Source organism: Nelusetta ayraudi, unplaced genomic scaffold (assembly GCF_046127955.1).
Source record: "Nelusetta ayraudi isolate G7.1 ecotype Tasmania unplaced genomic scaffold, CSIRO-AGI_Nayr_v1 ptg000089l, whole genome shotgun sequence".
Taxonomy (NCBI): domain Eukaryota; kingdom Metazoa; phylum Chordata; class Actinopteri; order Tetraodontiformes; family Monacanthidae; genus Nelusetta; species Nelusetta ayraudi.
Window position 1 is genome coordinate 2,187,501 of NW_027466139.1, and position 27,500 is coordinate 2,215,000.

The window sequence follows — 27,500 nt, forward strand, 5'->3', positions numbered from 1 at the left end:
CCTCTTTCCCATGAGTACCAGCTGAATAACACCTCCAGTTGGACCCTCAACACAACAGTGTGTGTGTGTGTGTGTGTGTGTGTGTGTGTGTGTGTGTGTGTGTGTGTGTGACGTCACTCCTCCAGCCAGCATCTGACTCAACAAGTTGGACACCGGCAGCAGGGAGTGTTTCTTAAAAGTCTGCTCCCATCACTGGAGATCACCTTTTAAAAACCTTCTAAACCTCGTCACCAGACTCCACTGTGAAACCACCACATTTGAACCTTCTCCGCCTGCTCCGCCTGTTGGAGCAAACAGGGGAAACGGCGCAGAACCTCTCGTACTGCGCACGACCCACTCCGTGACTTCGGCATCGGTTGGGGCCGGTTCTAGCCGAGTGTTGCATCACAAGGGGCCGGTTTTTGGCAGGGTTTACTCCCGGCCGGGAGCTGCTGCTTCTTCAAACCCGGCTGGCTGGAGGCTCGATAAAGACCGCGTTCACGTCGCCACAGGAGCTCCGTGACGTCATTCCCCGACCGACGAAAACTTCCCCGGTCAAACAATGACCGAACGGCAGCCGATTACACCGTCACACCGCCACTCTGAGCGGCCTGGAGACCCGCACCGGGGGACCGTCCCTGGAGCGACGTCACGGCGGGTTAGCCGGCTTGGTAGCCCCGACAGCGGCTCTAGCTAGAATGAGTGAGTAACGGCTGCTCCGTTTAAATCACACACACACACACACACACACACACACACACACACACACACACACACACACACACACACACACACACACACACACACACACACACTACTGCTGCTGCTCCTGCTGCTGCTGCTGCTGCTACTAGCGGGCTCACCTCTGAATGGAGCACCAGAGCGGCGGCACCGGGGCGTCGGGAGGAACGGCGGCCGAGACTGAGCTGCTGCAGGCCGGGCAGAGTGGCTCCGAGGCGGCGGGGTTATTGTGTGTTTGAAGAGTAGGGGGGGGCGGAGCTACCACCTGCAGGCAACCAGCAGCAGGAGTGGAGTGTAGAGTACGCGCAACCATCGGCGGCGCGCCCCCATGTAGCCACGTGTGGCCGAGTGCGTACATAGCAAATAAATAAATAAATAAATAAAAGAATATAAAATAGTGAGAAATGTGTCTATCTTTGTAATGTTGTTGTTGCTGTGTGGTTTTTAAAGAAAGGTATTTTTTTTGGGGGGGGAAACTAGACATTTGACGCGGATAAAGTAACAACACAGCGGAAATACGTCACCAAAATAAAAGTCACAGTCTACGGTTTAGCCATTTAAATTTCCTTGAATACGAAAAAAAAAAAAAAAACATTTTAGAGAAGGTGTATACTGGTCTGTTTTAATGATTACGGTAAATTAGTAATTTTTTGGAGTCACGGGGTCAGGTTGCATGACAGGATAATCAAAATAAAACAGAATAGAATAGAACACCTCAATCAATCCCACATTGGGCAAATTTGCATAATTACAGCAACAGTATTGTGCAAAAAGACGGGAAATTATATTAATTAAAAGGAACTAAGGAAACGAAAAATAAAAGAAAAATGTTTGTTGGGTAAGAAAGGAAAAAAACAAGATATTTGCAATTTATTTACATCTCAGAAGCACAGAAAAAAGATGTGTGATTTCACAATTGAAGCCAGTGAACAGCTGTTGGGAGTGAGACGTGCGTGCCGACTGTGCAGAGTGAGGCTGCGCTGCTGCAGCGTGGCCATCGATTGCAATATTGATCACATTAGAAACACAGAAGCACATGTCACAATCAATATGTGCAGCTCAGCTCAGCACAACACAACACGCCGCAGAATGACTCTTAATGTGATACAAGTGATCGAGGGGCCTTTCATTGTTCAGATAAATATTTTTAATTCATGCTTTTGACTTGGTGTAAACTATATTAAGATGCTGTTGTGATGTAAACTATAAGAAGAATTTGATTTCACACTGTGCACATTAAAAAAAAATAGACACACAAATGTACTTCTATGTTAAATATTTCATTGGTCTCATGTTGCATTCAACATGTTGGAAATTCAGTGAAGTCTCAGAATGATGTTCATGAGGCTACGATAGACAAAGAGTTCAGTCAAGTGTCTCATTCAGCCTCCATCTACATACAAAAGAGTGTGAAGCCTGCAGCCTGTGTGAACGTGTGTGTGTGTGTGTGTGTGTGTGTTTCTAAGAAACAGTTCACTCCTGCAGCTTTTTGAAACAACAAAAAAAAACTAATGATGAGGATAATTCGTAATGAAAAGTATCTCGCACGCGCACACACACACACACACACACACACACACACACACACACACACACACACACACACACACACACAGTGTCACAGCTGTTGCACAACACAAACCAGCAATGTGCAGCCTAGAAGACACTGCTGCAGCTTAGCACATAGCTCCCTGCTCACTCCAAGCCCTGCTGCTCAGACCAGTGTGTGTGTGTGTGTGTGTGTGTGTCTAATAATAATAATAATAATAATGAATTCTATTTATATTGCACTTTACATTAAGAAATCTCAAAGGGCTAGTGCTAGTGTGTGTGTGTGTGTTCATAAATGTTGCCAAAGTCTCCCACCGGCAGCAGGAAACGACAACCAGGTGTGAGATAAAGAGAAGATGTAGGGGAACAAGATGTCGTAGCAACACTGACATTCAGCTCTAATGTGTCAACAGAACTACAAAAGTCAGCTTACCTAACAACAGCGTGTGCAGGTGTGAGGTGTTCGTCACAACGATGGATGAGGTCTGATGGTCATGTGATCTGCCGCATGAATTGCACACTCAAACTGAGACCGAGTTCTTTATAGTTGTCATTCGAAATGGTTTATTAGGACTCTTGTCACTTGCCTGTCAGGTGACGTGACATTACACAAACCAGTCCTGTGTGTGTGTGTGAGTGTGTGCGAGTGTGTGCCCGTGCACTGTGTCTACTTCCTCGATGACATCATCCTCACCCCTCCCCTCTGCTACCTGCTACCTACAGTATGTAATGTTTACTCTCTTGGTCATATGATGGTGACACACATACACGCACACACACACACACACACACACACACTGTCTGACGCCGCGTGTGTGTGTGTGTGTGTGTGTGTGGCTCAGTCAAACATGCTCTGTTTTTTTTTTCTCACTAGTTGACAGGAAGCAGGTCAAAAGCTAATAGTTAGAAGAAGCATTTAGAGTAAAATAGAATCTTTGTTGTCATTGTCAAGGTTGACAACAGATTAAGAGCCAACCATCGGTGCAGTAGAACTATTCAGACACTAAAAATAAGTGATAAAACAGAGTGATAAAAGCAATCTTCATACGCATCTAGCATTTAGCAGGTGGTCTGAACAGCCATTTGTGGATCTTCAGGAAGGGGCGGGGGGGGGGCAACATGGTGCCAAAAGAGCGGGAACCGAGTAACTTTTGTACGTCAATCTGCTGTCAATCCCATGTGTTACAGTCAGTAGTGACACACCACAAAACACAACAACATTACAGCTCAGAGGCCCAAACAACACACACACACACACACACACACACACATACACATGCCGAGACGCAATCCTGCACCTGCATCACATCAGCTCAATATTGAACATGGAGTTTGATTCTCCAGCAGAGGAGAAAGAAGCTGCTGCTTCTCTGGAGTTCATCTCTCACCTTTACTGACTGGGTGAAGACCTCATCCTTCTCCTCCTCCTCCTCCTCTTCCTCCTCCTCCTCCTCCTCCACCTGGCTCACAGTGCAGAGCAGCAGGAGATGAAGAAGACAGCCGCTCTCCTCCTCCTCCTCCTCCTCTTCCTGGACCTGCACCCCCACCTCCTCTTTCTGCTCCTCCTGGCTCACGGTGCAGAACAGCAGGAGATGAAGAAGACAGTCGCTCTCGTCCTGCGTCCAGGCTCTGCAGCCGTCTCCCAGGTGACTCTGCCAGAGAATGACATCATCCCTGTCGGCACACACACCTGTTACCTCGGCAAGGACCTCCCCCGGAGCAGGAAGCCCCGCCCCCTCCCCGCCCCCATCCTCTTCTGGCTCATAGGAGCACTTCCTGGATCTCTTAAAGAGACAGCGACGCTGGAGAGAAGCGAACGGTAACAAGTGAGTGCTTTATTTCCTTGCAGCATCACACAGTTGTGATGTTTAGGGGTTTGTGCGTTATGACCGAGCTTGCAGACCAGAAATCATGTAGGAAATAAATAATACAAAAAAGGACAGCGCTGCATATTGGACTTTTTTTTCAGATCGTTGACGGTGTAAAGCTGCTCCACTTGAGTCCAGGATGGAGAATAAAGAGCGGAAAATGGGACCTTCAACCTTCAGCTCGCTCTGAAATTTCACACACCATGCAAACACACACACGCACACACACAAGCGTGTGAAAGAATGCCTGGGAACTGACCATCAGCATGTGACACGCATTCATTTGCTAATTTCATACAACAATACAACAAAAGATGCAGTCTCATTACGGATGCAGGGGGGAGGGGTGGGGTGGGGTGGGGGTGGGGCACAGGGGGGAAGAGGGAGAGAGGAGGGGAAGGGGCAGCGTGGTCGGAGCCTAAAGTTCTGCCATAAACAAAGATGACAAGGCCACACCTCCTCATCCTCACTTCATGGAAGATGGAAGTTGGAACCAGATAATTATAAAATAAAGACGGATGCACAAGCATCAGTGAGTTCACAACAACCAGATATGACACAATTTCACCTGTGACAACACAAATCATGATCAGGAAACTTTTATTGGACACACAGATCCTCCTGCTAAGAAGAAAAGCTTGTGACCTATGCTACAACCAGCCACCAGGGAGAGCATCACATTGGACATGTGTTTACAGTTTTAAAGGATTTCTATTATAAACAGTGGCACTGGTGCCCCCTGGTGGTGGCAGCTGAATGTAAACTGGCAGCTGGAGAAGTGTTCGTTTTTTTTGTATGGATTCGTCACAATTTCAGTCGACGCACCCGAAGATTAGAACAAAAAGGAGAAGAACGTGACACCTGAGAATGAGAAGAGTTGTGCAGCAACACAGGAACCAGTCAGTGAGTCTGCCCCGTTAAGCCCCGCCCCCTCTCTACTCAAAGCTCTGCAGGATTGGCTCGTGTCCTGTCTCCCGTAGGAAGCGCAGCAGGTCGTCGGGCGTCAGCCCCATGGAGGCGCTGTTGGTCATGGGGTGGAAGAAGACCATGGTGTGGCCCCCTTCCAGGAGGCCCTGGTCCAGGACCAGTTTCACACTCTGGTCCTTGTCGAAGAGCACCGAGAGCGCCGTGGCACAGCCCTGCCCCACCTGGCCGGGAGGAGGAAGTGCAACTGTTAGACTGCTGCAGGTGACACACGCATACTGCCCTGTAGTGGCTGAAACCCACACACTGCCCTCTAGTGGCTGAAACCCACACACTGGTCTCTCGTGGCTGGAACCTTCACACAGTGCCCTCTAGTGGCTGGAACAGGGGTGTGCAAACTTTTTGACTGGTGGGGCCACAATGAATTCTAAAATTTGATAGAGGGGGAGGTGAAACTGGAGCAGATGGACGGAGCGTTTTGGCGAGCCACCTCAGCGGTGCTTTCCTACACCTTCACGGTCCCCCAAAGCGCCTCTCCTTCACTTACGCACTCATACACCAATGGGTGGCTGCTGCCTGCAAGGCACTGCCAGCCCCATTGGAAGCAAATTATTGTTCAGTGTCTTGTCCAAGAACACTTCACTAGTATTTGAAACATTCACACTCCACACTCTTCATTCATTCCCTTCAGTGGCTGGAACCCTAATACACACAATGCCCTCTAGTGGCAGGTTCTCACCTTGAGTTTCTCCAACATGATAGCCTCGTCGGCGAAGCGCAGGTTGCCACTGCCGAGACCCAGCTTCTTGGCGAGCTCATTCAGGTTCACCTGGCGGAGGGTGGGAGAGGGGGGGCAGAAAATTGTAATGGGAGGAGCCTGTAACATGCAGCGGGGGGCGGGTAGGAGACATGTGCTCACCTGGCGATCGTGGCGAGCCGACACCAGCCACAGACCCTTCTTCTTCTTGTCCTTCAGAAAGAGGTTCTTGGCCACAACGCCGCTCACGTCCTGCAGGTGGGGCATCATCTCCTCCACCGTGAACACCTGCAGGAGGGGGACGAGCTACTGACGTTCTTTTTTTATAACATCATCAACAGGTGCTGCAGAGGTCACCGGTCAGAGGAGCAGCTGCCCCTCCACCTCTGACCAAAATAAAACCAACTTCACCAGTAACTGAAGAGCAGGGGTGGGCAAACCTTCTGACTAGTGGGGCCACGGTGGGTTTAGAATTTGACAGAGGGTGTCAGCAGCAGATAGATGGAGTGTTTTGTTGACCCATCTCATTGGAGGAAAAAATATATATCATGGGATATGTAGAAAACATGTTGCTTGATTAAAAAGCTTAACGGGCCACATATGGCCCCCAGGCCATAGTTTTCACATGCCTGCTGTAGGATGTTTGCGATTTTAGGTCTGTTCTACAGACATGGACGCCCCCCATTGGCTGCAGCTGGTTAATGCAAGCAAGGTAACGACACGTGAAACGCTTTAAATAAATGAATCCACTGCTTGTTCTCTGGCTCAAGACATGTTTTTTTGTTTTTCAATGGGACTATTTCGGGGACGTGACGAGGCTCCACAGACACGGACGGAATAGAATATGACAACACAACACAACACGTCACCACACAACACACTTCAATCACATCTCAATTGTTATGTTACTAGTTCCTGAACCGAAAGGGTGAACTTTGGATATGTTTGGAAATTGTTTTACTACGGCTCGGAAAATTAAAGATGTTCAACATTTTTATTTCTATTGTTATTATTTTTTTCAAACAGGGATCCGTGGAAAATAAAAATCTGGGTAAAAAAAAGAAGAAGCTCGTTCTTTCCACACCGGAAGTGGAGTGTGAAGCTGTTTCCGGCCGGGGCGTGAGAGTCTCCTACCGGTGGGTGCTCCACGCAGCTCGTACGGATGTTCATCGAGTCGAGAAAGTTCTCCAGCTCGGAGCGCAGAGGCTCCGACATCTTCACACACACACACACACACACACACACGCGCGGGCACCACGACCGGCCACGACACGAAGCGCTCCGGCGTGGTGACGTCACGGTGACGAGCCGCCTCTTCCTCGTTGCCCTTGGTCTACGTGCAGAGATGCTGCAATGCTGACATCTAGTGGACGCCGGTCATTCGGCAAACCTGCTCCAGACGTCTGCCTTCTTCTAACTAACTAACTAACTGACCACACACACACACACACACACACACACACACACACACACACACACACACACACACCTTGACGCCTTGTTGTGACACCATCAAACATGCACTACGGCAACCTCAAAAGACCAATAAGTCATTCTCATACCACTACCTACCTACCTACCTACCTACCTACCTAACACAAATTAAGCAGATATACACAAACATTTTTAAAATAATTTTATTATTAGAAGTAGTGACTTATTTTAATATACTGTATGCTGAAATAGTTTTTTCATGTTTTTAGCAAGAGCCAGAATGTGACTAGCATAGCATACATGATTAAAAAAAATAATGAGCACAGCAATATTCCCGTTTGACATCAGATTGATGTTGCTTTTTGTCCCTAAAAATCTGACAAAATAGAATTTTATTATAAACACACAGAGAGCACACAATAACCATTTCATAATAAATAATCGTAGCATTTAGCTAGCTCCCCCCCGATTGACACGTATTTGTCTACAGCCAGATGTTGATCCTCCCAATATGTCAACAAAGAAAGAAAAGAGAGAAAAAACAAGCCAAAGTAAAAGTTGTTCACCTGTCTGTGTGAGATCACCTGTCACTGAACTGTAATCATTGTTATTGTCTTGTCGTGTATTTACCAGTGTGGTCAGTCTTGATGCTAATATGTGGATAGGCTGTTTTTGTTTTTTTTCTTCCTTTTTGACAGCTCACAGATAAAAATATCAATCAATCAATCAATCAATCAATCAATCAATCAATCAACTTTTTCTGAAGCTGCAGCCCAACGGTGTCTGGAAGCGTTTTACACAGTCAGAGAGAAACCCAGCTGATCCAGATGAGTCCAGGTGGAATGAACCCTGGAGATTGAACCCTACAGTCTCTGTCGACGGCGCCCTCAGGTGGCCCGCTGGAGAAGCAGCACTGCCAGCAAGTTGTCTTCAGACTCCACCCATGCTCCGCCATTCAGCTCCACCCTCAGCTCCTCCCCCTCCTTCAACCGCACAAGAGCTGTTTTGGTGACCGGCCCAGCCTCTGTCACCACCTGTCGGTGCAGGTGTGACACAATCTGACCCGACCCCGACCCTGACCCTTCCCTCTTCCTCAGGACCACCAGGTGGGCGGGGCCGGGCCTCAGATCCAAGGACAGAGCAAACAGGTAGGTCCCGCCCACTGGAGCCGTGAAGGTGCTGCCATGTTGATCTTGGTCTGCAGAAGCTTTTAGAGCGAAGACGCCGCTCACGGCCTTCTGAGGGGGTGTGGCCAGGAGCAACACGGAGTCATCTGATTGGTTGGACAGGTTGAGATCAGAACGAGAGAGAGAGAGTGAGAGAGAAAGAGAGAGAGAGAAGAGTCAGTAACACCTTCAACGTGAGACTGAGAACGTTGTCAAACTTTTAATGGTTGGATGTAATACTCCCACCCATCACCATGTGCTCTGGCTCTGCACTCACCTGATGAGTCCCTCTTGCTGCGATGTTTAGCTCCGCCTCCTTCTCCTTGCTTCTTCTTCTCCTTCCTCTTCACCAGCTGCCACAGCTTGTCCAGCTCCAGCGTGGCCTCCGACCCGACCAGGACGTCGGCGTTCCTGAACACATTCTTGAAGACCCTCAGGTGGTCCTCCAGCCCCTTCTTGAGCCACATAACCTCAGCCTGGAGCGCAGCAAGTGTGGCCTCTCCTCCACCTGCCGAGGCGTTGGCCTGTTTCTCCTCCAGCCGGAGGAACTTCAGCTGCAGCTCCTCCACTCGCTTCTCCAGCTTCCACAGGTCGCTGCCGTCCACCCCATGCTCCAGGGGGCCCCGTGCAGGATGGTGGCGGAGCTGCCGTTCCCTGGCAGACGCTCCGCCTCTGATCTGCGTGATGTCAGGGCTCCAGTGGTCGTGGAGGAGGTGGGAGGAGTCGGGCTGGTCAGCGGCTGGGACCTCCTCCCGTCCCTCTGAGAGTCAGAGAGGAAACAAATACATATATATTTCATAACATAACAGATATATGTACGCATCTATATTAAATAGTAAATGTCTATATATATGTCTATATATATATATATATATATATGTATATACATATATATATATATATATATATATATATATGCATGTTTGTGTGTGTGTGTATGTATTTATATATGTATATATATATTTCATTCTTTTCCCCCGCTTCTGTGATTAACCCCCCCTTATTTCTCTTTACCACATTTTCTGTCTGATAATTATAGTGTTTATTATTATATATTAATACTAAAATTTTCCGACTGCTGTATTTATAATTGACACACACACACATGCACACACTACCATTTTTAACCATTCTGTGAATGTCTGCTAATGTTACTGTATTGTCTTATTGCACTTAATTTAACCTGGATGGTGTACAGGTGGAGGGAACTCACCTGGCTGCCGCCCCCCCTGCAGGGCCTCGATGCTTAGGCTGTGCCTCCTTAGCTGCTCCAGCAGGGCGGGGACAGAGTGCTCCTCCTGCTCCTCCACCGGCAAGTCCAGGAAGTCCAGCACGTCCTCGCCCAGCACCAGCTCCAGCACCTGGCTGTGGCGGCTGGCGTCCTTCAGCAGCACGTTGAACAATGCCGAGAGGCGCTTGATCTGCGGCTCCGCCCCCTTCAGGACGGTGACCTCAGCCAGGCCCAGCTGCAGCGAGACGTTCAGCTGGTCCAGGCCGCTCTCCAGAACCTCGGTCCGGGTTGACACTGAGCTCAGGGACGCTGCCACCTGTTGGACAGGTGAGGTTTTCACTGAGGGCGCAATTCCACCAGCGCCGCTCAGCTCGGCTTGGCACGGTAAGGCTCAGCACGGTATGGCTCGGCATGGTAAGGCCTCGGCAAGTTAAGGCTCGGCATGGTATGGCTTGGGCCACCTCGGTTTGGCACGGTAAGGCTCGGCACGGTAAGACTCGACATGGTAGCGTTTCCACTGCGACTTGGTACCAGCTCAGCTCGCCAATGGCACAGTTTCATAAGGCTTTCAATTCTTTTTCAATACGTGAAAAAGTAAAAATCTACATGTGGGGTTTTAAAAATGGCGGTTTTGTTTCTTGTGAAGGACTTGCACTCGTCTTTCATCAAAACTCTTCACCCAATCAGTGGCTTGCTCTGCGCTTCCATCACCACTTTGGTCCCCGCTCAGCCTGCTTCGAGCCTGAAGGGAGCAGGGACCAAAATGGTAACGGTTGTTGGCGGTAATTTAGCTTTCCTGATGATGTATGTGCTTGTTTGTTCAATAACCAATGGCTTACTTCATGCGTCCAGTGACTCTGACTGTGCGAATCCTCTCCTGCTATTTATGTGTACACCGCACTAGGGGACACAGCACTATTCTTACTTTACTTGTCTTATTTATTTTACTTTGTTTTTGCATTATTTTATTATATCTATTTCAAATATATATATGTATATATATATATATATATATATTTATATATGTATATATATATATATATATATATATATATATATATATATATATATATATATATATATATATTAAATCTCATTGTTATATTTTAACATTCTTAAAACACCAAGTTGGATTAACACCTCGAATTTCATTTGTAATCTCTCTTACAATGATAATAAAGGCTTCTGATAGCGCCCCCCGGTGTATGCGTGTGTGTGTCTGTGTGTGTGTGTGTTAATTCACCTGCTGGACTTCCTTTTGCAGCGTCCTTACAAGCGGCTCCCAGTCGTCGGTTCTGTCCCACTCCTCCACGCCGGCGTCGCTGTCCAGGGCCAGCCTGTTCTCATTGGCCAGTGCTGTGACATTGGCCACGCCCGCCTCCAGCCGGACCACCGTGGCTGTCAGCTCAGCGCAGCCGCAGTTGAGCCCGTACAATCGGTTGTACAGGTAGTCCACGTCGTTGTCGTTCTTCCGCAGCCACTGCTCAAAGCGGCTCACGTTGGACATGAGCTTGTCCACCCGCTGGATCACCACCTCCCTCGCCGCCTCCACCTCCAGGCCCGTCTCCATGAACTGGACCTGGCTGGTCCGGGCCGTCTGGTTGATACTCTTCTCCAGGTGTCGGGTCTGCTGCTGGAGCTGCTGGACGTCCCCGGAGAAGACCTCCAGGTCCTCCTGCAGGCCGTTAAGCTGTCGGCCAATCAGAGGAGGTCAGTGGAGGTCAAGCCAATCAAACAACAGGAAGTAGGGAGAGAGAGAGAGAGAGAGAGAGAGAGAGAGAGAGAGAGAGAGAGAGAAAGAGAGTCGGACTGACCTTCACCGTGTGGTTGACCACCATGACGTCCAGACGTGCGATAGCCTCCCACAGCGCCAAGGTGTCGACAGATTGGGGGGCTTCTGATGGAGGGAGGGGCTCCTTAAGAACCTGGACGTGGTCCTGGACCCGGTCCTTATCCTGGTCCTGATCGTGATCCTGGACCTGGTCTCGGTCCTGCTTCAGTTCTTCCAGGGTGGTGTTGATGGCCTGCAGGCTGGTCTGGGATAAGAGGTCAGAAGATCTGTGGAGATCCAGCTTGTTATGCTGAAGCCCCCCCACCCCCCTCTTTTTCTCTCTCTTACCTGCAGCATCTTCTGGTTCCGTTTCAGCTTCACGTCCACGTCCATCTTGAAAGCGGTCAGGTTGTAGTGCAGCATTGCATGCTGGAAGTGCAGCCGCTCCTCCAGCTGTGACCTCTGCTCCTCCACCTGCAGCCGCACGTCCTTCACCTGGGCCAGCACCTCCTCCAGCCTGTCGCCCAGGACCCCCTGCTCCTTTTCCTCCTCCTCTCTCCTGTCCCAGGCCTCCAGGAACTCGGCTCTGCCCACCTGCTCCGCCCCCAGCTCTGCCCTGCTCTTCAGCTCCGCCACGTCTTGGACCAGGGTGCCCACCTGCTGGCTCAGGTGCTCCAGGGAGTAGTTGAAGGACTGCAGGATGGGCTGCAGCTGGGACATGACCAGCGCCATCATGTGGGGGACGGGGAGCGGTGCAGTGGCGTCCGCGTACTGGGGGGCGGATCCTGCAAGACAGAGTCACAGTTTCTGTTATTTACATTTCCTCTTGTTGATATAATTCTCTTATTGTGGGGCTGAGTGTGATTGGGGGGTGGGTGGGTGTGTGTGTGTGTGTGTGGGGGGGTGTAACTAGGTGGTTACATCACATGTTTTGCCACATAACTGCTGCCGCCAATCAGGGCAGCTATGGAGCAGAAACAGAAAGTAGTAGTGTTTATGTGTGTGCGATGCTAGCCTAGCCTAGCCGAGCTGTCTTGCATGAAATGTGTATGATCGATGGATCGATAGTGTGCACACTGACCTCAAACTAACAGTCCTGTCATACAGCCAGATCCAGTAGGAGGTGCCCTACAGCCTGTAGACTCTGTTCTTTTGAACTCAAGAAGAACTATTGCTTTTTTAAATCCAAACTTCAAGTTCTAACGTTCCAGAAAAGAACCACATGACTTTTATGGAAAGCAAAAACAGGAAGTGGTGCCGACTGCTCAAACAAGAGGCTAACTTTATCAAACACAAACACTTCCTGTGGTTGCGAGTCCGCAGGGGCCCAGTGGGACCTAAACTGGAACTAGTTCTCCTGCCAAACTGGCACATTACCAGTCTGGAAAAACAGCAGCAGCAGCAGCAGAAGGAACCAAAAACAGGCCACATGTCGGGATCAGACCTGAAGGGGGAGCTCTGGTTCACACCAGAGTGTCAGGGTCAGGGTGTAGTGTTCGCAGAGATTTATACAGCGTCACAGGACACACACACACACACACACACACACACACTTGGAGAACACTGAAGACCCAGAGGGGTCAGAGGTTGCAGTAGACTGCAGGTTAGAGGTCACGGTACAGGAAGTGGGCCAGATGGGACGAGTCACTTCCTGCGGATCAGCGTGTGTTCTGTGTGATTTCAGGGTGTCGGTGTGTTGAGTCCTGAGGGAACCAGAGTGCAGCTCAGGTTCCACACTCAGACACTCTGGAGGGGCGGGGGGACTCACTCCAGGCAACTCAGAAAAGTGTGAGAGGAGTGAATAAAAATCCTCAAAGAAGCACCAATTGGTCACCAATTATTGTGTTGGTAGGAGCCTGACGGAGGGGCAACTTTGCATGTGTGCGTGTGTGTGTGTGTGTGTGTGTGTGTGTGTGTGTGTTTGTGTGTGTGTGTGTGTGTGTGTGTGTGCGGCTCACCTGCGGGCATTCCGTGCTGGTACAGGCGGGGCTCCGGCGACTGGAGGTGTGGCTCCAAAGGTTGGGGGAGGGGCCTTTGTTGTGGCTGCTGCTGCTGATGGAGCTGGTGGTCACCAGGATGGAGGTTGTGGGTGTGGCCTGAAGTGTCATTGTGCTGCTGCTGGAGGTTGTGGGCGTGGCCTGAAGTGTCATTGTGCTGCTGCTGGAGGTTGTGGGCGTGGCCTGAAGTGTGAGGGTGCTGCTGCTGGAGGTTGTGGGCGTGGTCTGGGGTCTTGGAGTGGTGGTGATGGAGATTGTGGGCGTGGCCTGATGTGTTAGAGTGGTGCTGATGGAGATTGTGGGCGTGGCCTGAGGTGTTAGGGTGTTGCTGTTGCAGCTTGTGGGCGTGGCCTGTGGGGTTAGGGTGCTGCTGTTGCAAGTTGTGGGCGTGGCCTGTGGGGTTAGGGTGCTGCTGATGCAGGTTGTGGGCGTGGCCTGCGGTGTCGTGCTGTTGTTGGTGACCGTGGCCATCGCTGCCCTGGTGGTCGCTCTGCTCTCTGTCGGGGTCGACGCGCTGCTGTTGCTGTTGCTGCTGCTGCTGTTGCTGCTGCTGCTGCTGCTGCTGCTGCTGCTGCTGCTGCTGCTGCTGCGCCAGCAGAAGGCGGTCCCACACACCTGACGAGAAGCAGGAAACAGGAGACGCCATCTTGCTTTGATGATGTCGTTCTCAATAGTGGCGGCGGCGGCGCTCAAGAGGAAGTCAGACAGACAGACACACACACAGTGGCGGGGGTAGGGGTCTGATGGATTGTGGGGGATTTTTCTCAGCTCTGAACTCATTGTTGAAGCATCAGCAGCAGCAGCAGGAAGCTGAGTGTCAGCTGTGACCTGCAGGGGGCACCGAGGGCACAGAAACCCGCTTCCTGCATCTCCCTCTGCTGGTGTTTCTGATGGACGTTCCTGAGGTCAAAGTTCATCTCCAGCGCCTCAGTAATCAGATAACATCAGCATAGTCAGTTTATCTGCCAGAGTTTTCAGCTGCGTCTAGACCAGGCATGTGCAAACTACGGCCCGGGGGCCATATGCAGCCTGTTAAGCTTTTTAATTTGGCCTGCTGAACTTGAAGAAATTATATTAATTGTAAGTATGTAATAAAATAGCTGTATTTCATCAATTTTTTCAGTGACGTATTTCAATATTGAATAAAGAAGGTTTGGCTAACCAGCCAATCTTTAGCTAAGGCCAGGGTGTGTAGACCCCGCCCACCATCTCCACTCCTACCAATAGGAAGCCAGGAGCTGATGACTGACGGTGACCGCTCCCAATTCCAAAGGGTTCCTCATCTGATGGTTGTATGGAATAAATCCAGCGGATGCTGACCAGACGAGCTAACATGTGACTTGTGCCACATGACTCTGAAAGGTTTCCTGAAACCTGATTGGTCGATCCGTCACTTGTGTCGTCACCGGTGAAAACGTTTGCTTTGTAACGTGTTCCTGTCATTGTCTCGACACTGCTGATGATGTCATCCCCCAGAGTTCTGCCAGAGGAAGTTAGAGGAAGTTTGCTGTACGTGTGTGTGTATGTATGTGTGTGTGTGGGTGTGTGTGGGAGTGTTTCTTTATTCAATGGAGCCTCTAAAGGCCAAAAGGTTTATTTCAGTCCCAGTTGGTTCCGAAAACACGGCCTGTTGTTGTTCTCAATGTTCTCACCGATAATGTTGTCAGAGGTAAAAATACCTTTTTCCACACAGTGGGTAGCTGGGCTAGCCAGTAGCTGTGTTTCCATTGCAGTTTTTTGCAAAATTAAAGCGATATTTGTAAAATTTCGACAAAGTACATTTGCGATTTGCATGGGTTTCCATTGAATGGTTTGAAGTCGGAATTCTCGTGAAATCTCGTCCTGTGAGATTTGTTTGAAGTGTTTCCATGACACTTTGTGATATACCTCTATTTCTATACGTCTGAAAAAAACCCTCATGAGAACGTCAAAACCTTTTAGTGATATATGAGAGGTTTTTCCAAGTTTAGCCGTTTCCATTAACGGTTTCTTATTGCAAAAATTCAGTTTTTGCGAAATTCTAGGGGTAATGCAAACACACCCACTGAGAGGCCAGCCGAGACGCTTAACTGGTGTACCAGGAAAACACTGAAAGTCTCTAAACTTGATCTGAGATGACATGCTAACAGCTCTATGAGGCTAACTAACCCCTGTGCTGTTAGCTAGAGCGCAAATAACATTCAACAATATGTGAGCCCACTTGTTATCAATGGGACCATTGGAAGAACTAGAAGTCAAGGAACCGAGCTGCTGTTATAAGTATCACCTGCAGGGCGGCGCTCCGTCATCGTTGCTGCTTCAGATCCTCCAGTCAGGGCAGAACTCCCAGAATCCATCTGGGCATCAGACACTGAGACAGGCAGAAAGTGTCAGCACAGTAGTGTGAGTGTGTGTGTGTGTGTGTGTGTGTGTGTGTGTGTGTCTGAACTCTGATTGGATGTATGTGACTTTCTCCCGTAAACGTTCTGCTCTGAGAATAGACCAGAGGATGTCCTCTGGTAAACACCACAGCTTCCCGCGCACACACACACACACACACACACACACACACACACACCTGGTTTTTAGCAGGCTAGAGAAGGGACTACTTTCTCATGTGGAAGGATACAGAAACTGAGCTGCTGGTGGGAAACTAAACTAAGCAGTGAGACACTTTTCACTGTTTGGCTCATTTGTGTGGTTTTGTGTAGAGATTTGGCACTTTGCCACGGTAAAACAATGGCAACACAACCGAGACTCACCTGCGTGGTCACAGTTGGGTCCGCCATGACCCGGACAGCAGCGCCACAGCAGGGCGGTGACCACCTGCTGATGCTGTCGGTAGGTTGGCCGGGTGGACAGCTTGTACCTGTGCAACGTACACACACACACACACGCGCGCGCTTTAGAGTTGACTGCAGCTGGTGCACCCTGGGTGACGGCCTGCAGGTGGCGCTCTTACATGACCAGCTGGCAGTCGGGGGCTCCTCTGGGGCAGCGGCTCTGAGACCTGATGGTGAACTGCTCTGTCCCGCACACCACCGCCATGCTCGCTACACGCCGCTGCACAAACGCACACCAGTTCCTGCATGGGCGCACACACGCACGCACACACACACACACGGACACACAGACATGCACACCCAGACGAAGAGAGAGTTGTTTTAGTGGTTTATAATCTTGGAAAACAAAGACATCCTCACTTGTATTGGTTGAAAACCTTGATGGACTGGCGCCACCCGGAGTTTGGGGGCGGGACTTCCTGTGTGTAACAGCCGCCTGTCATGTTATCTAGAAGGAAGACGCTCCGGGCTCTGAGGACGTTCATGCGGGTGGAAACCTGTTTTTTCCCGTTTGAAGTCTTTGGAGGGACATCAGAGAGAGATTTGAGGATTAATCTGCGGATTAATCTACAGATTAATCTCTCCTGTCAGGCTGAACTCTGGCTCTTCACGAGAAGGAGATTAGAACCTGAGATCTTCCTGCAGCTCGTCAGCACCAACACGTCCTCCTCCTGAAGGAGACTGCTCCCCTTTCTAATGTCATCACCCACCACTAACCAGCTGACAGTTTGGGTTCTTATGACGGGTCAGTGAAGGACTACGCTACCCACAATTCACCAGCAGAGATTCTCTTTTCTCCCATGACATCTTATCTCCTCCCCCCATTTCTCCTTCCCTCCTCCCCCTGTTTTTCCTTCTCTCCTCCTCCTGCTCTTCTTCCTATAACTGGACAGAAGACGCTGACCCTTGGTGACATCATCACCAAGGGTTTAACTGATCACCTCGTGATCAGTTAAACCCACGTCATCCACCCTCAAAATAAAAGCTGTCTTCACCTTGTGTTTTCATCATTAGAAAGATACAAAAAACAGCACGTCATGGCTGACACACACACCTGGTTAGGTTAGCAGGTTAGTGGAGGGACTACTATCCTTCATGCGGAAGGATACACAAACCCCCTCCCGTTTGCCTTTCCTCCCTCCCTTGCTCCTCTCTACCTCATCTCCTCCTTCTGCTCCTCTTCCTACAGTATAACTGGACAGGAAGACTCTGACCCTCCTCCTCCTTCCGTCATGTCCTTCTCTTTCCTCTTTTCTCCTCCCCCTCAAGCTCCTTTCTTGCCCTCCTCTCCCTCTCTCCCCTCAACCACTACGTGATGCCTTCATGCTCTGGTTGATCCACTCTCAGTCGGAACCATTTGAAGCTGCGGGTTCTCTAGTCAGGCTTTAGTTCAGCGGCACTAGGACTTGTTGAAGGTGGTAGAAGATTGGTGATGCTAGAAGGTTGGTGGTGGTAGAAGGCTGGTGGAGGTTAAAGGTTGGTAGAGGTAGAAAGTCAGTGGTGGTAGAAGGTTGGTGGTGCTAGAAGGTTGACTGTGGTAGAAGGTTGATGGTGGTAAAAATGTTGGTGGTGCTAGAAGATTGATGGTGCTAAAAGGTTGGTGCTGGTAGAGGGTCAGTGGTGGTAGAAGGTTGGTGGTGCTAGAAGGTTGGTGGTGCTAGAAAGCTGGTGGGGGTTAAAGGTTGGTAGAGGTAGAAAGTCAGTGGTGGTAGAAGATTGGTGGTGCTAAAAGGTTTGGTGGTGGTAGAAGGTTGGTGCTGGTAGAGGGTCAGTGGTGGTAGAAGGTTGGTGGTGGTAGAAGGTTGGTGGTGCTAGAAGATTGATGGTGCTAAAAGGTTGGTGCTGGTAGAGGGTCAGTGGTGGTAGAAGGTTGGTGCTGCTAAAAGGTTTGGTGGAGGTAGAAGGTCTGTGGTGCTAGAAGGTTGGTGGTCTCCTCCAAACCTCCCACCGACTGCAGTAGAAGGTTTTCAGCGCGGAGAAGCTGTGAAAACACCGGAACTTTCCTCCGTCTGAGCACAACAACAACAAACTTTTCTCCACCTCCACTTCATCACCGCTTAACTGCCTGTTGACCTCCGACCTCTGAGCCATGTGTGCCGTTCCCTTCTCCCCCATGCTCTCAACCAATCAGATGAAGATAAGAGTGAAGCTGCACAAAGGGCCCAGTCTGGGTGGGGGTGGGGAGGTGGAGCTCCGAGGCCCCTCAGGGACGTTTATCAGGCATGGGGATCCATCTAATGCCTGGAAAAGTTGTGGGGTTTTGGATAATGACAGGCGGCTGCATTAGTATGCAGCGCAAGACACTTCAGTTTGGTTCTAGTAAGTCTCCCACAGCTCACAGCGCCCCCTTCAGAACACAGAGCATAACACACAATCGGGAGGTTTAACGAGCCACTGATGGAAATAACAGCGCCGACTGTGTTTATCTCTGTGTACTCAGCCGTGTTGTTAGCCCCGCAGGAGTAACAGGAAGTTCCTTTTTTACAGCGGTGAGTGGCCGGGAGCCGGAACGGGAGGCTTCACAGAAACCAAACAATCAAATTCCAATCAGAGGAAGAAGAAGAAAAGAAAGTCATAAAATAGTCCAATAATAAAACAGTTAAACAGCTGCAACTCCTGGAAGTTTCATTTGGTTGTTAAACACATCACCTCTGATGAATGTGTAGACTGCTGCTGAGCCAGCATGCTAACCAAGACTAGACCTGTGTGTGTGTGTGTGTGTGTGTGACTGTTGAAATCATGCTGGCCGTCAAAACATTTGCTCCCTTTGTGCTCTGTCGTTGTCACGGCTCAAACAGAATCGCCACCAAACTGATGGAAATTTCTTTTTTGTTTTTTGTTTTTTAATAATCTGACCAAGTTTAGAATATAAAACCGTTTTCAGTTTAATATTAATAGATTTTATTCAATATTCCAGATTTATATAAAAAAAAAGTGTCAGGTTAAAGTTGAACAATGAACTCCTGCATTTGTAACACCGCCGGCTAACAACCACTAGCTACCCTGAAGGTAGTGATGACATCACCGGCTGCTTGACCAATCAAAACGTGACTGAGTTTGAAGCTTAAATGAACTCATAGCAATCAAAAAAAGTCTAGTTTGAAATGAACAAGTCACTTTCAGGTAAATCCCAGCTGACTCACCCGCTCCGGGCAGGGTAGTTCCCCTTCTCCTCCACTAGGGGGGTGTCTGCGACTGCCCCAAGCCGCTCCCCCAGATGCTCCTCCAGCTCGGGGTCCCGTGGCCTCAGCTCGGAGCCAACGCCCTCCACCAGGAGGCCCAGCAGCAGCAGCAGCAGCAGCGACACTCCTCCCACTGGCCTCATGTCTGCCAATGAGCCGCTGCCTCGCTGCCCAAAGCCTTTAAGAGAGAAAGAGAGTCGGGGGGGCGAGAGAGAGAGGAGGCCACGCCTCCAGTTCCTCCCACCTCACCATGCCGACCCCACACAGGAAGTCTTTTCAAAATAAAGACCATGACGGGACGAAACAGGTCACCTGATCGCAACTTTCCATCAGAATGTTTGTTTTAATCAGTCAGTTCAAGAAAACACCACTGGGGGGCATTGGTTCCCGCGCTGATGAGGGTTTCCGTTCTGGCGTAATGGTCACCCGACCCTCCACTTCCTGTGAAAGAGCTGAGGACGCAGGAAGTGGCTGGCTTCACTTCACAACACAACCAGGATGAGATGATGAATCTCCAGTGAATTTCCACCAGACAAAGAACATAAAATGAGCTTTAAGGCCTCGATCAGTTGAGGAATGTTAATATTTATCATATACTTCGTTATAGTTACTGGCTCCGGAGGGCCAGAGGTCAGAGGTCAGGACAGGACGCCGTGCTGTGACGTCTTCTCCTGTGAGGTGAAGTGGGAGTGGGCTGCACTTCCGGTTCCACTCAGCCAGGGGAGTGGGCGGGGGATGGGGGTGAGAAGGGACTTTTTCAGTGGCGGAGGGGCAGGAGGAGTGTGTGTGTGTGTGTGTGTGTGGGGGGGGATTTCCGAGGATTGTTCAGAGCTGTAAGGAGGTGGAAGACGTGATGGAGTGGGAGGGGTCACATGGGTCTGACCTCACAGATGAAAGGGACAGTTTGACCAACCCCAGAGATTTTATATCTCTATGTGTGTGTGTGTGTGTGTGTGTGTGTGTGTGTGTGTGTGTGTGTGTGTCCTCTCCAGTGTGTTACAAGCTTTCGAAAATAACATACCTGCTTTTTTGGATTTTGTTCAGTTTTGTTGAAATAAAAAACTATTGTGAGTGGCAAAAAATTGACTGTATAATAAAAAAGGAAATACTGCATTCTAATGCTCTCTAAATAACAAAAATGTTTGAGAGTGAAGAAGAAGAAGAAGAAGAAGAAGAAGAAGAAGAAGAGGAAGAAGAAGAGCAGCACCATCCAGTGGACAAAGGAGGGCAGCACAGTGATCTGCGCTAACACAAAGCTGTGGTCAGGGGAGGTCTGAATGGGAAACACTGCCATCTTCTGGCCAAAATCTAAACTTGTAACCGGCACAAAAAAAACAAACAAAAAAAAAGACAGAAGAGAAAACTCACAGCAGCCAGTAGAAAACTTGATTTATTTTGTCTTTTTCAGGCTGTAAACTGAACGTTGTTCCCTTTTCAGACACAAAAATAGAACTCAGCGTTTCCTTCAGGGACCTCGGGACACATCAGAGCACAGAATCACAGAACTCTCCACACTACCTTTTTAAAAAAACAAACAAAAAAAACAACTTTTTTTGACACCTGTCACAACAGCACACATCCAGAAGTTAACAGTGATAAACTAGCAGCCACAGAAGAAAAAAATAACACTTAGATATTAAATCTACCAGTCGTGTTTTTTTCTTTTTCTTGGTTTTGATGCGTCGACAACCAAAAGCAGCAGCAGTAATAAAGAGAAACAAAAGTTCCTGCATCTCCTCCTCCATTCAGATGGTTTGGACATTCTGAGTGTAGCACCACCAGACAGAATATACAAAAAACCTTGTCAGAAGTGAAATCAAAGGGGAAAAACATCAAAGAGGAAACTGAGCAGAAGGTCCTGGAAGGCACATAAGTGAGACGGAGACAGAGGTTTCCACAGGTTCACAACATCCATCCAGTTTGTGTTTTAACAATAAATGTCATGTCATCACAACAACACACACACACACACACACACACACACACACACACACACACACACACGTCAGTACTTAATGATGTGTGTGATGTTGTGATGTGTGTGTATGTGTGTGCGTGTGTAATTTGTGTGTATGATGATTTTGTGAATTGTGCGTGTGTGATGTTATGGTGTGTGTGTCTAATATTGTGATGTGTGTGTGAGTGAGTGTGTGATGACGTTTTGATATGTGTGTGTGTGATTTTTGAGGTGTGTGTGTTTGTGAGAGAGACTGTGTGAAAATGTGTGTGCGTACGTGATGACTTATTTGTGCGTATGTGAGTGTGATCAAGTTATGACGTCTGTGTGCGACAGTAATTGTCAATAAAGTTCAGTTCAGTGCTTCGTACTGACACGTAGCTCCGCCCACCGTAATCCTCTCGGTCAAACTCTCATTTTTATGTGTTCAGTCAGTCTAACATCCCATTGGCTGACGTGGAGGGAGGGGGCGTGGCTTCAGCGACGACTCAAACACTGGTTATCGCGGCAACCACGACTTGATCAGCTGATTCCAGCTTCAATAAATCATCTTCTGATATAAAAAATAACATGTTAATGATATTTCTAATTTAATAAGATCGATGAGCAGCTGGACCGACACTCACAGCTGATTGGTTACGTCAGTGGTCACGTGACAGACGACACCATTGATAACTTGATGAATTCCATTCGCTGGCTGTGGTCATGTGACTCTCGGTGACACCCGAGCAGCAGAACTCCTCCCAATCGGTCAGTTCTGCTTCCTGTCCAGGGTGTCACATGACCCCCGTGGTCAACGCCCCCCTCACACGATTGCCTGAAGCCGGCGGCGGTCAGGGTCGTCGGTTCGACTCCCGTTGGATCCACTTGTGGTTTTTTGTAAGGCGTCTACACACATCTCCACACAAACACACTGCAGCAGGAGGAGACACACACACACACACAAATACACACACACACACACACACACACACACACACACCGTTTGTTGGAACCAGGTTCACAGCAGCAGAGACAGTTTCTCCCCCTCTCACCAGTGAGGCTCCTCCCCACAGACTGTGGTCACCTGACTCTCGTGCTGGTTCCTGATTGGCTCACCTGCAGTCGTCGCCTCCTGTGCTGATCACGTGTTTGTCGTCATGCGAGAAGCGGATGTTGGTGATGTGGGCCGAGTGGCCGAGGTAGCGCTTGTGTTTGGCCTGCAGTCAGAGGGAGACAGTGAGTGCCTGGCCTGGCCTGGCCTGGAGGGGGTGCTGTGACCTGGACTGACCAGCAGGAGGAGCAGGAGAAGAAGAAACTCACAAACTTCTCAGTGCAGGGGAAGTCAAAGAGCTTGACAAAGCCGAAGTCGTCGCCCGTCACCACGTTGAGGCCGGCGTGCGACACACACGCACAGCTGACCTCGGCCCGCTCCGAGTTCCGAGGCCACACCCCCAGGACTTCATCTCCCAGGATGCTGCGGGGCACAAGACTGCACGTGTTTCCACTTCCTCCTCACACACAGGAGCCACATCAGGCTGGCACAGACCAACAACTAACACACTCATCAGGGAGTTATGACCCAATGTGTGTGTGTGTGTGTGTGTGTGTGTGTGTGTGTGTGTGTGTTACCTGGTCCACGTGGCCCAGGTGATCCTATCGATGGCGCTCTGCTCGCTCACCTGCTTCCCTGAAGGGACCTCGAACACCAGCCGCTTGTAGGCACCTGTGGACACCTTGGCGCACACAGACACACATGTTGTTGTGATGTGTGTGTGTGTGTGTGTGTGTGTGCTTGTGTGTGTGTGTGTGCCTAATGATGTTGTGATATGTGCTTGTGATTGTGATGTTGTAACGCGTGTGTGTGTGTGTGTGTGCGCGTGCACATACCTGTATGTGTCGGCTGTCTGCTGAGAAGTCCAACTGCAGGATGAAGGAGGGGGCGTAGCTGCAGTACACCAGCCGGTTCAGACCGGTTCCTGCGCTCACGTCATACACGTCCACCGTCTTCTCCAGTGAGCCCACCGCCAGCAGCCGCCGGTCGGGACTAAACCTACGCACACACACACACACCCACCCACACACCCACACACACACACACACACACACACACACACACACACACGTCTATAATGCTGGAAAACAGAGGCATCCACCACCATGCCTCCACCTCCTGGTGGTGCTGGACCTCCTGGCGGCCCGGGGTCCTACCGGAGGTCCTGGATGGCGGCATTGCGGTCCCTCCTCTTGGTCCAGACCTTCAGTGAGTTGGTGAGCAGGACCAGGAACTCGCCGTTCTTCAGCCCCACCGCCAGCATCTCGCCGTCACTGCTGAAGCTCAGGCAGCGGGCGGCGTGGCCCACACACACCTTGTTGAGCAGCTTCTGCAGGGCGGGAGCAAAGAGGGTGAAGGTGAGGGGTTGAAGGGGGAGGGGCAGGAGGGGGAGAGATAGATGGGGTAGTGGGAGGAGAGGAGAAGGAGGAGGATGAGGAAGGGGAGGAGCCAGGAGAGATGTTCTCCAGGAGGTCTTGTCAGACCTTGTCACTGAGCTCCCACAGCCTGATGGTGGCGTCGTCTCCCGCCGTCACGCACAGCTCCTTGTTGGGGTGCGTGGCCACGCCCCAGACTCCGCCCCCTGAGTGGCCGTCCAGCAGCAGGTTGGACGCTGCGTTCTTCTCACCCACCTCAATGATCTCACCGTCCCTCGTCCCCACCAGGATCTTCCCCTGTGGAGGGAGGAGGAGTTGAGGAGCAGAAGGTGAAGAGGGGGAGGTGATGAGGAGGTGAAGAGGAGTAGGAGGAGAAGGAGAAGGAGGAGGTGAATGAGGAGGAGGTGGATGTGGAGGAAGAGGTGAGGAGGAGGTGGTGAGGAGATGAGGAGCAGGACGTGAAGAGGAGGAGAAGGAGGATGAGGAGGTGAGGATCAGGAGGTGAAGAGGAAGAGAGGGATGAGGAGGTGGCAAATGAGGAAGAGGAGAAGGATAACGAAAAGGAGGAGGAGGTGATGAGGAGATGGCAGAGGAGGAGGTGGAGTAAAAGGAGGACAGCGTGTGGAGGATCAGGGGCCTGGCTCACCCTGCCCCTGCAGACTGAGCGCACACACTCGCCCTGCTGGCCAGTCTCCAGCTGGAAGGCTCGGCAGCGCTTCATCTCCTGGTCCCACAGCTTGACGGCGCCGCCCTCTTTGCTCCTGCAACACAGCGGCAGAGAGTCGGAGGAAGTGGTCCCTAGGGGGCGCCGCAGTAGGTGGAGCTACTCACGGTCTCTCCTTGCCGCCAGTGACAATGAGGCCGTCCCTCAGCGTGGTGTACATGGTGAAGACGGGCCCCGTGTGGGCCCTGGCAACCACCCGCAGCAGGAAGTGGTCCCGCCACACGTACACGTCGCCGTTGATGGCACCCGTGAAGGTCAGGTTGGTCTTCAGAGGAGGTTCAGGGAGAATCAGAGATCAGAGTATGACTTGAGACTGGGTGACACTGTTAAAAAAACAACAAGGTGGGTGTGGAACAGAAGGAAGGCATCCCCTGGGGCTGAAGATCAGCTGAGGAAGCAGCCGAGGATCAGCTGAAGATCAACAGAGGATGAGCTAAAGATCAACAGCAGATCAGATTGAGATCAGCTTGAGATCAGCTTGAGATCAGCTAATGACCAGATGGAGATGAGCAGAGGATGAGCTGAAGATCAGGAAACGATTAGTCGAGGATCAGCAGAAGTTCAGCTGAGGACCACCTCAAACTTTCTCCACGTTCTTCAGTCACTCGTGTCTGTGAGCCAGAAGTGGGCGGGGCCAGTGGACTCACCGTGCCGAAGGCCACCGACAGCATGGTCTGCATGCGGCCGCCCTGGATTGTCCTGACCACGCCCTTCCTGGACATCAGGGCGCCGCCCGCCAGCGTCCAGAACTTGATGTGTTTGATTCCCACCGACACCAGCTGCGAGTCCGAGTCCGGCCGGAACTCCACGGCAAAGATCCGGTCCGGGTGTCCGCCCCGGCTGCACACCCTTGACCCTACCAGAGGAGAGTAACAGCCCAGTTTGTCAGAGTTTGACATCAATGAACGTAGCGTGTCTTCCTACCTTCCTGCCAACGCCACACGGTGATGGTGTGTTCAGGCTCCACCCCCACCGACAGCAGCAGCTTCCCGGTGGCGCTGAAGCTGAGGTAGCCCACGGCTCGGGCGTGCGGACAGCGCAGCACCGACAGCGTCTGCTTGCTCATGGCGTCCCAGACATGGATGGACGGTGTGGAGCCTGCGGTGAGGTCACAGAGGGAGATGAGAGGGGGGGTAGGAGATCAGACCTGGGGGCCCTGCACAGGGAGGAGGATGCTGAGAACCACCAGCACCAGCAGGGGGCAGTAGTAGTAACAGTGCTGCTCTCACTGCAGGGTGAGTGTGTGTCTGGGTCTCAGGATGGGCCAGGGGGCGGGGCTAGTGTGCTATTTACCTGGAAGGTCACTGAGGTCACCTGAGGAGGAGGTGTGAGAACCACGTTGGCCAAATGAAGGCAGCCCAAAAAACAACACACAAGCACACACACACATGATGACGACGACGACGACAACAACAACAAAACAGATAAAAAAAATGAATTGAGTCTTCAAAAGAAGCAAAGTGAAGATGTGGTTAGCTTAGCATGTTTAGCTTAGCATGGTTAGCGAAGCCTCTCTCATCACTGCCAAATACTGGAACAAAGCTGGCTCACGGTGTTTTAAGTTTTAAGGTTGTTTGATTGATACACACACACACACACACATACACACATACACACACACACACACACACACACACACACACACACACACACACACACACACACACACACGGTGTACCAATCTGTCCAGTGGCGATGACGTTCTTGTACTTGGGGTGCTGGTTGACGGTCAGACACAGGATGTCGTCGCTGTGCTCCACGTAGAAGCTCTGAGTTCCTGCAGGGGGCAGGAGACACACGGGGAGGGGTATGAAAGTATGCCTCCTGGTGACTGGTTGCGGTATTGCTCTTGCGCTCCTCTGCCTTTGAGCAAACTGCAGTTATTTAAAGGTTCACGTCAAATCAACAGTTTTTTCTTTTTCTTTCTCTCCCCTGTGATCCTTTCATCCTTTTTCATCACGCCTGACTTAATGATTGGAGGATATGAAAGACAAGTGGGCGGGGCTTCCCGGCCATGCGGCCTACCAGTGCTGAGGCTGTGGACAATGGCGGTGGAGGCGGTGTGGTAGACAATGTCGCCGCCGTCGTTGAGGTAGTGCAGGTTGTTGCGGCAGTCGAAGCCACGGAAGCCGAAGACGTGGTCCAGCACCAGGTCCTGGTGGGGGGGCGGGGGATGGGAGGGTCACAGGTGAGTAGGAGGACACGCCCCCACCACAGACAGACAGACACACAGACAGACAGACAGACAGACAGACGGCTTCACCTCCAACAGCCTCTTCTTCTTGCTCACGTTGTTCCTCTGCAGCTTCTCCGGCTGCGGCGCCGCTCGGCTCACCGGAGGCCTGCGAGATCAGCCGGCCAATCACCAGCCAGTTCACAACCTGCTCCACTGTGACGTCCCCGTGTGTGTGTGTGTGTGAGCTGACCTCTCATCGGCAGACAGCTCCCTCTGCTGGAGGGGAGGTCTGGTTCCTCTCAATTCTCGCTGGCTGACCACTGACATCCTGCTGCTGTAGTCCACCACCTTCTCCCTGGCCACGTCGCTGTCATAGCCTGCAAGAAAGGGGAGGGGATGGGTTTAGGGTGGGGGCGGGGCTTCACAGTCATTGGTCCACGACCCCGTCCAATAGAAAAACGCTGAACCAAACGCCCACCTCCGTCCTCCTCGGTGTCGTCGTCCGACTCCTCACTGTCCACCGCCAGTGGCGGCGGCAGGTTGTCTCGGCCCGGAGGCCCCGCCTCCACCGTCTTCCCGCCGCTGGCCCCACCCACTCCCCCTTCCTGCTCCCTTGCCCAAACCATGAGCGCCGTGTCGGCCCCGCCCACCGTCAGCAGGGCAGCGTCGTCGTGGGCCCAGCGGAGGTTGGTCACCTGGGCGCTGTGAGCCAGGTAGCGCTTGAAGCGGGCATACTGACCCTGTAGAGGAGGGGGCGGAGCCAGGAAGGAGAGGGGGTGGAGTCAGAGGGGTAGAGGTGGAGACAAACAAA

The 27,500-nt window shown here is 51.0% G+C and overlaps 4 protein-coding genes across 8 annotated transcripts in view; all 4 read right to left on the reverse strand.

Moving 5' to 3' along the window:
* usp54a (ubiquitin specific peptidase 54a) overlaps nucleotides 1-4,186 on the reverse strand; it is a 20,681-nt gene extending 16,495 nt beyond the window's left edge. For 2 of the 5 annotated variants that reach the window (XM_076046268.1, XM_076046267.1), the window contains exon 1: nucleotides 3,660-4,186. The gene's annotated coding sequence lies outside the window, so the exon portion shown is untranslated. Of the gene's footprint in view, nucleotides 1-842; nucleotides 1,005-2,704; nucleotides 2,829-3,659 lie in introns of those variants that run through there. The other 3 variants (XM_076046264.1, XM_076046266.1, XM_076046265.1) reach the window with 3 other exon arrangements.
* A 536-nt stretch (nucleotides 4,187-4,722) lies between these two features.
* prorsd1 (prolyl-tRNA synthetase domain containing 1) lies at nucleotides 4,723-7,125 on the reverse strand. The gene is made up of 4 exons (XM_076046279.1): nucleotides 6,955-7,125; nucleotides 5,983-6,108; nucleotides 5,803-5,892; nucleotides 4,723-5,287 (listed from the first exon to the last, which is right to left on the reverse strand). The coding sequence occupies exons 1-4, from the start codon at nucleotides 7,033-7,035 to the stop codon at nucleotides 5,075-5,077; spliced, it is 510 nt and encodes a 169-aa protein (XP_075902394.1). The 5' UTR covers nucleotides 7,036-7,125; the 3' UTR covers nucleotides 4,723-5,074.
* Nucleotides 7,126-7,443: 318 nt separating this feature from the next.
* Nucleotides 7,444-19,586, reverse strand: LOC142901657 (uncharacterized). Its single transcript, XM_076046269.1, has 11 exons — nucleotides 19,385-19,586; nucleotides 16,361-16,483; nucleotides 16,161-16,267; nucleotides 15,686-15,769; nucleotides 13,381-14,034; nucleotides 11,771-12,207; nucleotides 11,466-11,687; nucleotides 10,895-11,341; nucleotides 9,634-9,967; nucleotides 8,698-9,180; nucleotides 7,444-8,527 (listed from the first exon to the last, which is right to left on the reverse strand). Exons 1-11 carry the CDS (start codon nucleotides 19,564-19,566, stop codon nucleotides 8,142-8,144), a joined length of 3,459 nt encoding a protein of 1,152 aa, XP_075902384.1. The 5' UTR covers nucleotides 19,567-19,586; the 3' UTR covers nucleotides 7,444-8,141.
* Nucleotides 19,587-21,673: 2,087 nt separating this feature from the next.
* Nucleotides 21,674-27,500, reverse strand: part of LOC142901628 (echinoderm microtubule-associated protein-like 6) — a 19,344-nt gene continuing 13,517 nt past the window's right edge. Inside the window, exons 28-44 of the mRNA XM_076046206.1 lie at nucleotides 27,168-27,429; nucleotides 26,940-27,066; nucleotides 26,777-26,855; nucleotides 26,539-26,668; nucleotides 26,192-26,290; nucleotides 25,807-25,827; nucleotides 25,438-25,611; nucleotides 25,161-25,369; nucleotides 24,621-24,778; nucleotides 24,436-24,550; nucleotides 23,898-24,086; nucleotides 23,571-23,743; nucleotides 23,250-23,412; nucleotides 22,992-23,095; nucleotides 22,683-22,836; nucleotides 22,479-22,579; nucleotides 21,674-22,293 (exon numbers count right to left, since the gene is read on the reverse strand). Coding sequence (XP_075902321.1) covers nucleotides 22,269-22,293; nucleotides 22,479-22,579; nucleotides 22,683-22,836; nucleotides 22,992-23,095; nucleotides 23,250-23,412; nucleotides 23,571-23,743; nucleotides 23,898-24,086; nucleotides 24,436-24,550; nucleotides 24,621-24,778; nucleotides 25,161-25,369; nucleotides 25,438-25,611; nucleotides 25,807-25,827; nucleotides 26,192-26,290; nucleotides 26,539-26,668; nucleotides 26,777-26,855; nucleotides 26,940-27,066; nucleotides 27,168-27,429 — 2,283 coding nt within the window. The 3' untranslated portion in view covers nucleotides 21,674-22,268. The remainder of the gene's footprint in view (nucleotides 22,294-22,478; nucleotides 22,580-22,682; nucleotides 22,837-22,991; nucleotides 23,096-23,249; nucleotides 23,413-23,570; nucleotides 23,744-23,897; nucleotides 24,087-24,435; nucleotides 24,551-24,620; nucleotides 24,779-25,160; nucleotides 25,370-25,437; nucleotides 25,612-25,806; nucleotides 25,828-26,191; nucleotides 26,291-26,538; nucleotides 26,669-26,776; nucleotides 26,856-26,939; nucleotides 27,067-27,167; nucleotides 27,430-27,500) is intronic.

What these genes read in the sequence shown, in the direction of transcription:
- prorsd1 (XM_076046279.1), bottom strand. Translation starts at nt 7,035, where the DNA reads ATGTCGGAGCCTCTGCGCTCCGAGCTGGAGAACTTTCTCGACTCGATG. An exon ending in GCTGCGTGGAGCACCCACCG is followed by an intron (nt 6,109 to 6,954) that starts GTAGGAGACTCT and finishes CCCCTCCTGCAG; the next exon opens with GTGTTCACGGTGGAGGAGAT. An exon ending in TCATGTTGGAGAAACTCAAG is followed by an intron (nt 5,288 to 5,802) that starts GTGAGAACCTGC and finishes CCTCCCGGCCAG; the next exon opens with GTGGGGCAGGGCTGTGCCAC.
- LOC142901657 (XM_076046269.1), bottom strand. Translation starts at nt 19,566, where the DNA reads ATGAGGCCAGTGGGAGGAGTGTCGCTGCTGCTGCTGCTGCTGCTGGGC. An exon ending in CCCGACTGCCAGCTGGTCAT is followed by an intron (nt 16,268 to 16,360) that starts GTAAGAGCGCCA and finishes TACGTTGCACAG; the next exon opens with GTACAAGCTGTCCACCCGGC. An exon ending in TGCAAAAGGAAGTCCAGCAG is followed by an intron (nt 9,968 to 10,894) that starts GTGAATTAACAC and finishes CCTGTCCAACAG; the next exon opens with GTGGCAGCGTCCCTGAGCTC.